Source organism: Zingiber officinale, chromosome 6B (assembly GCF_018446385.1).
Source record: "Zingiber officinale cultivar Zhangliang chromosome 6B, Zo_v1.1, whole genome shotgun sequence".
Classification (NCBI taxonomy): Eukaryota; Viridiplantae; Streptophyta; class Magnoliopsida; order Zingiberales; family Zingiberaceae; genus Zingiber; species Zingiber officinale.
Window position 1 is genome coordinate 126,703,613 of NC_055996.1, and position 10,840 is coordinate 126,714,452.

A 10,840-nucleotide genomic window follows, 5' to 3' on the forward strand; every position below is an offset into this window, starting at 1 on the left:
ACCCAATGCTAATGATGTTGCCAAGGTTCTTCATATTGGTGAGCAGTGTGGTTTTCCTGGTACGTTGGGTAGTCTAGATTGCATGTATTGAAAGTGGAAAAATTGCCCAACAACATAGGTTGGGCAATATTTTAATCGTAGTGGAAAACCAACAATTATTCTAGAAGTTGTAGCTGATTATGATTTTTGGATATGATATATATGCATATTTCGATTTATCCGGATTTAACAATGATATTAATGTATTGGAATATTCTCAATTTTTTTCTAACCTAGCTCAGGTATTGCCCCCCCCCCCGGCCGTTATGTTATTCAAGGAAAAGAGTATAGCATGTGTTACTATTTAGCTGATGGTATATACTCAAAATGGTCTACACTTGTTTAAACAATTCATGATCCATGGATATAAAGAATAAGTTGTTTGCAATGAAACAAGAGGTATGTAGAAAAGATATTGAGTAGGCATTTGGAGTGCTCCAATCATGCTTTGCAATTGTTGTAGGACCTTCACGTTTTGACAGAAAAATATTTTACATGATATAATGACTTCATGTATTATTATGCATAATATAATAATTTAAGATGAGTGCGATATGAATGCATCAATTGTTGGTTAAGGTGAAGTCTCATTGACTGCAGATGTTGATAGAGCGATAGATGGCAATACTCAATTTCAAGAGTTTCTTGTTATATATAAAGAAATCAAAAATAAAAATGCTCAGTTTACCCTTAGATTAATTGAGTATTTTGTGGGAATAATATAATAACTCCAATAATTAAGGTTCATAATAATGTATTTTTAATGAAGTATTATTTATTTTATAAAAATATTTAAAATAGTTATTATGTTAATTATTTATGGTTGTATGTTATCTATATTAGTATGTCTATTAAATTATTTCCACCAAAATTAAGGTACTAATTTATATTTTCTTGTAACTAAAAGCATAATATCATAAAAAATTAATTATTATGTACCATAAAACTATTAATTTTAATAATTATTATTATCACAATAAAAATATTTAATAAATTAATATGTATGTTGAATAATAAATTATAAGATGAAAAAATAAAATATTTTAAGGACTATTTTTTTTTAGGGTAAGAAATGATATGTATTAATTGGAATTGAAAAATATTTAGTGTTGAAACGATACCAAATTAAAGCCGAAAATGCATCAAAATAGGTTTTACCGCATGCAGTTCTTTTGTAGATGGCTGGTTTATTTGGTTTTTGACAGCGGAATGAAAAGACAACAAACTAGGAATTTTAAAGGGAGGGCATCGTTTTTTATTGGAACCAAAAGTACATATCTTAGTATATTTTACTTGAGTTCTGATACATGGGTCTGTAATTTTTTTGTCTTTTTATGATTCTTTTCCTATTTTATACTTCAGATCGCGATTAAAATACGATCAAATTGAGAGTGATTTTTTTTAGATTTACTTTTTATTCATATTGTAGTTTAGATTTAGACAAACGGTCGATATCATCGTCTCTTGCTCGGTGCTATATAGCCTGTCCATCGTCGATAACTTCCGATCGTCTCTATCAACTCAAATCATATTCTAATTTGGATTGAGACAAGCGGCCGGAGGTCGTCATCCCCTACTCAATGCTATGCAATCTGCCTATCGTCGATAGCTTCCGACCGTCTATCTCAATTCAAATTACAATCTATAAAGGGAGATAAATCTAGGATAGATTGTAACGGTCAGATTTCGATTATGATCCAACGTACAAATTAAAATTAAAAAAAAGACACAAAGAAAAAATTAAACATATCGGACAAACAAAAAATCTGAGCTCATTTTACATCTGCAAAATTATACTACTATACAATTGGCTGCGTTGCTATAATATAATACTATTATGGTTAGAAATAAACTAATAAACTATCTTATTGACTAGAAATAAAAATATCCATATTACACCGTTATGAATTATAGTTGCTATGCCATAGTACAAAATAAGTCCGATTAATAAAAAAACACAGTGAAAAATGAAATGGGTGAGACATCGTTCTAATAAAAAAACAATTAGTAATCAAAAAGTGACCACCTTCAAGTATTCCAATAATAATAAAAAAGGCTTCTTTGACTTTGGACTATTTTAAAAAAAATCATAAATATGAAAAACAAATATACAAATCAAGTGACAAGTAGACCTTACCAGGGTCAAAATCGATGACTCGGTTTAAAATTATCAGTTTAATGGTTTAAATTATCAGTTCGATAAATTTTTTTAGTCGACCCTAATCTTAAAAATAAATTTGATTATTAAAAAAATAATTAATAATTATAAATGTCAATATAATATAGACCATATGGATAAGGCATTTAATTTTTAGCCAAGAGATCAATTTCTATCAATAAAAATATATCATATATATTAAAATTAAAAATAAATAAAAAAGAATATGTATTAAAAAATCAACTGAACCAGTAGTTCCGGGTCAGTTATGGTTCAGACCATTAATCAGATCAATAAATAATCGATCCATTTATGGGCCGGGCCATGTCTGGATAAGTCTCGTGACAATGATGCAGAGGGCCCAAAAAATAAAAAAAAAGCTATAGAGCTTAATTTATAGCATTTTTAACCGCATTAAATACTATAATAATTTCTATCAAAACTATTACAATAATATTAAATTATTTTAATTAAATTAATGTAATTCTGAATAATTTAAAAAGTATTTTTGATAAAATAAAACTCAATTTATAGTATTTTTTGCTAAATCAATACAATATTATTAAAATAAGACTATAAAACCTTTTAAAAGAAAATAATAGTTAGGAAGTTGAGATCGGATCGGCAAGAGGTTTGTTAAAATTAGCAATGGCCGGCAGCACAAAACACTCCGTGCCGGCGTGGCTTGGTCGTCGCTGTCTCATCCTCTGTCCGCCGAACCTGAAACGAGCGCTTGCGAAAATGGCGGAAACAAGGCAAGCGAGCGAGAGGAAAACGACAAGAAAGCGGATGAGAGAGCCAGAGAGGGAGACGGAGGCGCATCAATACACCAGTATTTCCACCTCGCCCAATCTTTATTTAATAGCCGCTACTCGACAAGCCAAAGCGTCGGCTTTTCGCCTTCTTAAACCCTCTTCCCTACGCGCTGTCGTCTCACACTCCACTTTCCGCTCTCGCCTCTTCTGCCGCCATCTCGTCACACTTCCTTCTTCTCCATGGGGGACGAAGTTTCAGGTTCGCCCCCAGTTCCGATTTACTCGTCGGCCACCGAGGTAGATGAAATGATCGCCTTTTCCCCTCAAATTTTTATTTTTATTTCTTCCCCCGCTTCCGAACTCTTGTGGATCCGTTTTTTTTGTTGCTGGCAAAAGATCCCCTTTTTTGTTTTACTTTGAGCGAAAAATAAATCTTTTGTTGATTGATTTTTTAATTAGGTTTTGGACAAGCTGAAGGAGAAGTGGAGCGCTGTGAAAAAGCAACCTTACCCGGCCATGTATTCCAGCGTGGTCGGTGGGATAATTCTTGATCCAGCGATGATGGTTATCCCCATGGACGATCACATGGTACACAGAGGGCATGGTGTCTTCGATACAGCCACGCTTATGGACGGGTGGGTTTGGTTGTTTAAGGTGCTTGTTTCGATCGTTTTTGTTGCCAAGGGTTTCATCATTATGAACAATAGCTGATAATCTATAATCGTTTCTTTAATCAGTTGAGAACAAGAAGTTGCTGTTTTATCCTCTTTGCATAATATTTACTTTCACAGACTGAGAACACAAAATTGCATTTTTATCCTCTTTATATGAAGATGAAATTGATGGGAAAAATGGTTGTGGAGGCCATGTTTTAAAATTTGATTCATATTCACAAATTCAATTGAGGTAGGAGAGAAGATGATTAGGAGAAGAATTAGTATTTTGTGTGTATAAAAGACAAAATGGGTAGGAGATAAGGCAAAGATGATAAAAAACTCGAGTTTTAAGTTATGGTACATAGAAATGTAGTGGGTATTGTTGTATATAGTTCGTTAAAGGATGAAGTTGTATGAGTAGTTAGAAAGGAGGATAAAATTATACCCTTTAAGATAATTGTGGCAAAATAAACTATGAACTTAATTAGCGTATATGCACCGCAAGTAGGATTAGATGAAACTACTAAATCAAGGTTTTGGGACGACTTAGATGAAGTATTACAAAACATTCCGTCGAATGAAATGATTTTAATAGGATGTGATCTAAATAGGCACGTCGGAGTGAAAAATGAGGAATATAAGAGGGTACATGAGGGTTGAGTTTGGAACGAAAAATGAATAAGGAAACACTATATTAGATTTTGCGATAACATATGACTTTATATTAGCTAATACATTTTTTAAGAAAAGAGAAGAACACTTAGTCACATTTAAAAGTGGGAATAATAAATCGTAAATTGACTTTCTTATAATTAGGAAGAAGGATAAAAGATTTGTAAAGATTGTAAAGTCATACATGGAGAAAGCGTAATTACCCAACATAGGTTAATAGTGTTGGATATACGTCTCAAACATAATATCAATAGAAAAAAAAATATATACGACTCGTAAAATGAAGTAGTGGAAGTTCAAAAAGGAAAGCAAAATATATTTAAAGAGAAGGCAGGAGTACAAGTATTAGGTGAAATATATGGTGACTCTAATATGATATGAGATAAGATTATATCAAAGTTGAAAATATTAGCTAAGAGTATACTCAGTGAATTAAAGGGACATGCACCACTAAATAAGGAATCTTGGTGATGAAATGACAAAGTACAAAAGAAAGTGAAGGAAAAAACAACATCTTATAAGGAATTATATATTTGTAAGAATGAGAAAAACTTTAAAAAATATACAATAGTCAAGAAAGATGTTAAGAAAGTAGTGGATGAAGCAAAGAATAAAACTTTTGAACGATTATATCAAAAGTTGGATACAAAAGAAGGGGAAAGAGATATTTATAGAATAACTAAAGTGAGAGAAAGGAAGACATGAAATCTTATCTAAATAAAATATATTAAAGATGAATGTAATAGAGTACTAGTAAACGATGAAGAACTAAAAGAGCGGTGAAAGAGATATTTTCATCAACTTTTTAATAAAGGTTTAGGTGACCTATTGAACTTAGCTAATTTAAGTAAATCAAATGAATATAGAAATTTAAATTTGTATCGTAGAATTCAAACTTTAGAAGTAGAACAAACTTTAAATGAAATGCACAATGGAAAAGTCATTGGACCAGATGATATTCCAATAGAGATATGAAAGTACTTAGGGAAACAAGGTATGAATGACTTATAAAATTATTTAACATGATATTGAAAATCAAAAAAATATTTGATTAATGGAGGGTAAGTACTCTAGTTCCCTTATATAAGAATAAGAGAGACATACAAAATTGTGCAGATTAAGGGGTATTAAACTAATGAGTCATACCATGAAATTTTAGGAAAAAGTAATAGAAAAAATATTAAAGAAATTATAATGACCAAAAATCAATTCGGGTTCATGCTTTGAAGATCAACAATAGAAGCTATATATCTTCTTAGATAACTAATTGAAAAATATCGGAAGTAAAAATAAGATTTACACATGGTATTCATTGACTTAGAAAAAGCTTATGATAGAGTCTTATACGGAGAATTATATAAAAGAAAGGTGTTAGCGTAATATATATTGAACTAATTAAGAATATGTACGAGGATGTAACGACTAGTGTAAAGTCTTCAGGCAGAGTAAAGACTTCAGGCGGAGCAGTTGAAGCATTTCCAATAAAGATAGGATTAAATCAAAGATCAACTTTAAGTCTCTATATTTTATACTAATTATCGACGAACTCACTACACATATTCAAGACACATACCATGATTCATGTTGTTTACAGATGATATTATTTTGGTAGATGAAACACGTGAAAGAGTAAATGTTAAACTAGAATCTTGCCGAGAAATACTAGAAGGGAAAGATTTTAGGCTTAGTAGAACAAAGACAGAATATATGAAATTTAAGTTTAGCAATATTAAATGTAATAAGACAATTGTTAAGATAGGAGATGACGAGTTGTTCGAAATCGAGAGCTTCAAATATTTAGAATTATTTTTGTAAAAACGATGGAGGGATTGAGAGAGATGTCTTACATAAAATACAAGCATGATGGTTGAAATGAAGGAGAGCGTCGGGTGTTTTATATGACCGTAAAGTATCTTTAAAACTTAAAGGAAAGTTCTACAAAATCGCAGTTTAATCTACTATGTTATATGGAGCTGAATGTTGGACTATGACTTGAGCATATGAACAGAAAATGAGAGTTGCAAAAATGAGGATGTTAAAGTAGATGTGTAGACATACAAGGATGGGCAAAATAAGAAATGAGAGTATTAGAAAAAAAGTCGAAGTTGCATCTATTGAGGAAAAATTCCAGAGACACGTTTAAGATAGTACGAGCATGTACTTAGACGATCAATAAATGCTCCAATTAGACGATATAAAATTATGACAAACACAATATTAAATGAGGAAGAGGAAGACCAAAAAAGACTTGGTGAGGAACAATAAAACAAAACAAAATTTATTTAAGTATGGATGATGATATAGTAGGAGATAAAGCTCAATGGCGTAAAAGAATCCATATAGCCAACCCCACCTGGTGGGATAAGGCTTGGTTGTTGTTGTATTCGCAAATTCAATTGGTTAGCAGGGAAATCAGAAACATGTTAGTGCGATTGCATCAATGAAATTGGATTTTTTTTCTAGTTCAGCAGGAACAGCTTTTGAATTGCAATTCCTACAGATTCACCTGTCGGTTTATGGTCCATCTATGTTGTGGATTGGAAATCAAATTATGATCTCTCTCATTCGTAGATTGGAAACCAAAGTACGATCTCTCTCTTTCGTAGAATGTCGTATGCTTGGAAAAGAACCAGGTTAACTGAATTCCAGAGACATGAGCCTTTATAAAGTAAATGGATGGTAGTAAGGGCACGTTTGGTTGGGCGTTATCGTTGATAACCTTGGTAGGTTATCAACGATAACCTTGTTTGGTTTAAGTAATCATTGATTCCCAGTAATGTAACATTCCCGTCATGTCAGCAATCAAGGAATCGATCCCGAAATCAAAAACCTTAGAAACCTTAGGGTGCGTTTGGTTTGCACGTTTTTCATTTTCATTTTCATTTTCATTTTCTGGAAAACGCGCGTTTTCTAGAAAATAGAAAATGCCTTTTTGTCATTCTCTATTTTTCTAGAAAACGCTATCTATTTTTTTAGAAAACAGACACGAAAAATGCAAACCAAACACTATTTTTCAAAAACACGCGTTTTTCATAAAATGAAAATGAAAAACGCACAAACCAAACACACCCTTAGGTTTTTCACGATTTCGGGGTTAAAAATAATTTTTTTCCAAAATTATCCTCGAGGCAGGCGATGGTGAGCCGGCGATGGTGAGCAAACGGTGACTGTGAGCAAGCGATTTGCGAAGGAGGCGTCGGCAGTTCACGGAGGAGGGAGACGGCGCCGGCGGTTCGCGGAGGAGGCAGAGCACGCCTACGGTGGGAGCAGTGGCCCAAGGTATCAGCAGTTCCTGAATTGAGGGAGCAGTGACGCACGATACCGACGGTTCGCGGAGGAAGGAGCAGTGGTCCAAGGCGCACGGTGCCGGCAGTTCGCAGAGGAGGGAGATGGCGCCAGTGGTTCGCTGAGGAGGCGGCACGCCGACGGAGGGAGTGACCCAAGATGCCGACGGTTCGCGAAGGAGGGAGAAGGTGTCGGCGGTTCGCAAAGGAGGTGCTGGCGGTTCGTGGGAGACGACGCCAGTCGTTCGCGAGCGGCACACCGGTGGAGGGAGCAACGACCCAAGGCGCACAACACCAACGATTCGCGGAGGAGGGGCCGACAGTTTGCAAAGGAGGGAGACGGCACCGGCGGTTCACAGAGGAGGTGGCATGCCGATAGCTTGCAGAGGAGGCATTGCCAATGAACGGGGGAGAAGCACAGTAATTGCAAATATATAAATTTATTTTAATTATATTTTAAAATATATATAAATTTATTTTAAATTTTAAAAATTATAAATCAATTATATTTATTTATTATATATATTATCAACTTATTAATTAATAATATTATTATTAATGTAATATAATTTATTTTTAAAAATAATTAAATATTAAATTTAATGAAGGGTAATATAGTAAATATTAAAGTAAATTATAGCTTTACCTAAGTTGAATCAAACATAACTAAGGTTATGTTTTATTTCTCGTAATCTTGGTTATGTAATGATCTGGTATTGGCTAAAGAATTAGACGGATCGGCTAAAGAATTGCATCCGATGGTTTACTTAAATGTTGTTTGCTTTGAATTTTTTTGTTCGAGAAAGTTTATAAGACAAATAATTTCATAGTAAATTGTCTTGGATGCATTGATCTTTTCTTCTTGAAACTTAATGTCTTATGTGACCTTGTATGCAAATTTTCAGGTACCTGTATGAGCTTGGCACTCATTTGGACAGATTCTTGAGATCAGCATCAAAAGCAAAGATCAAATCACCCTTTCCTCGTGAAATTTTGCATAATATTCTTATCCAAATGACGGCGGCATCAAAATGCAAAAAGGGATCAATTCGATACTGGCTCAGTGCTGGTCCTGGTAATTTCTTGTTATCGCCGGCTGCCTGCCCAGAAGCTGCCTTCTATGCAGTAGTAATTGACGATGACTTTTCTCAGTGCAAGGAAGGTGTCAAAGTCATTACATCCACCGTGCCAATGAAACCTTCTTTATTTGCTACCGTGAAGAATGTGAATTATCTCCCAAACGTTCTCTCAGTAATGGAGGCAGAGGAGAAGGGTGCCTGGTCTGCAATTTGGGTCGATGAGCAAGGCTACGTAGCAGAGGGCCCTAATGTTAATGTTGCATTCATAACCAAAAACAAGGAATTACTGCTGCCATCGTTTGACAAGATTCTTAGTGGCTGCACTGCTAAGAGGCTTCTGGCACTAGCTCCCCAATTGGTAGAGAAAGGTCTTCTAATAAGTGTTAGCATTGTTGATATAACAGTTGATAGCGGGAAAGATTCAGCTGAGATGATGTTTGTTGGAAGTTGCCTGCCTATATTACCTATTGTCGAATGGGATGATCGTCCAATTGGAGATGGTATTGCTTATTCCCTTATGCAGATAAATCTCATATGTCTTTTTTTCTGTTTTCTTATTCTTTCATGTCTGTGTTAGGAAAAGTCGGTGAACTCACGCTTGCTCTCTCTGATCTGCTCTGGGAGGATATGCTTGGTGGTCCAGAAAGGATTCAAGTTCCTTATTAGTAAAAGGTATTTGCATAGCCGATATGCATGACCTGGTTGTTGGAATAATCAAAATTGTTCTCCTTGATTTGTAAGAACCTTCTGCAGTATCTATCTTCTAGTGTTTGTTTATCTCTATCCCAGATGGATATTGCAAACCATCTAGGAACAAGAATGCAATAGTGTGGAACAACTTTTGGCTTCAGTGGCTTTCTGATATAACAATCACTTGTCTTGCATACGTATCTGATCAAAGAGAACAGTCGTAACAATTGAAGAACATGTTTTTGTAAGCAATGATAAATCCTTCGAGGAACAAGAACAAGAAACCCACTTAGTTTTACGTTTTCTGCAAGAAAATTAACACATGCTTGGCTAGCTAGTTAATTAGCTCGAGCAACACCCAGATTTTTCCACCGATGGTGGTTTCTCCTCTGCTGAGTTCAAATCGATGGTGTGGCCTTTGGACAAAGTCGCAGGGTTCTCGCCGACGTCGAGCACCTTCCTGCTCGCCACACGGTACACCTGCGTGAGCACCTCGGCGAAGGCAGCGTCCACGTTGGTCGACTCCAGGGCGGAGGTCTCCACGAAGAAGGCGTTCTGCCTCTTGGCCAGCGCCGCCGCTTCCTCCACGGACACCGCCCTTATGTGGCGCAGGTCCGCCTTGTTGCCGACGAGCACGACGATGATGTTGGAGTCCGTGTGGTTGCGCAGCTCCTGCATCCACTTCTCCACGTTCTCGAAGGTGTCGCGGCGGCTCACGTCGTAGACGACGAGGGCGCCGGCGGAGCCTCGGTAGTAGGCGCTGGTGATGGCTCGGTATCTGTTTCTCATGTCGATCGGTCAACGCAATAGATTGGCACCAAGTCAACGAGTTGGAATAGCGGAATCGATAAGTTAAAGCTAGGGGATATCGTTCGGGTACCTTTCTTGTCCGGCGGTGTCCCAGATTTGAGCCTTGACGAGCTTGTCGTCGACGTGGACGGTGCGGGTGGCGAACTCAACGCCGACGGTGGACTTCGACTCGAGGCTGAACTCATTGCGGGCGAAGCGGGAGAGGAGGTTGGTCTTCCCCACGCCGGAGTCGCCTATCAGCACCACCTTGAACAAGTAGTCGTACTCGTCGTCCGATCTGTACGCCATTTTTAAAAACTTCGATGTATTCCTCTATCTAATTTCCTCTCAATCTCGTGCTCCCTCCACCGATCTCTCTCCCTCGTTCTTATCGACGAAAACGAAGACGAAGGCACGAAACGAAGACGACTAGTTCTCGAGGACTTGGTCTCGCAGTTCGGCTCTCGTGGCGCGGTGGGTGCGACTCTACGACCCGCAAGCGAATCGTTTTCGACCCACGACTACACTCGCATCGTGATTGGCTAGCGACAAGGACCCCGCTCGTTTTCTGCCGGTCTAACGCCAGAACACTTGAGAAATTCGATGGTTTCCGTTACGCATAACAACTGCTCCGCGCTTACCCAGCTTACTTTGGAAAGGCTGACGAGTACTCGGCCCGCTGTATAATTAGAACGACGACAATTTATCATAAGAACAT

The 10,840-nt window shown here is 36.5% G+C and overlaps 2 protein-coding genes across 2 annotated transcripts; one reads left to right on the forward strand and one right to left on the reverse strand.

Moving 5' to 3' along the window:
• Positions 1–3,080: 3,080 nt before the first annotated feature.
• On the forward strand, positions 3,081–9,529 carry LOC121989401 (D-amino-acid transaminase, chloroplastic-like). Its single transcript, XM_042543433.1, has 4 exons — positions 3,081–3,249; positions 3,412–3,587; positions 8,470–9,143; positions 9,221–9,529. The coding sequence occupies exons 1-4, from the start codon at positions 3,193–3,195 to the stop codon at positions 9,307–9,309; spliced, it is 996 nt and encodes a 331-aa protein (XP_042399367.1). The 5' UTR covers positions 3,081–3,192; the 3' UTR covers positions 9,310–9,529.
• LOC121989402 (ras-related protein RABA1f-like) lies at positions 9,506–10,548 on the reverse strand. The gene is made up of 2 exons (XM_042543435.1): positions 10,214–10,548; positions 9,506–10,111 (listed from the first exon to the last, which is right to left on the reverse strand). Exons 1-2 carry the CDS (start codon positions 10,429–10,431, stop codon positions 9,676–9,678), a joined length of 654 nt encoding a protein of 217 aa, XP_042399369.1. The 5' UTR covers positions 10,432–10,548; the 3' UTR covers positions 9,506–9,675.
• Positions 10,549–10,840: the final 292 nt, after the last annotated feature.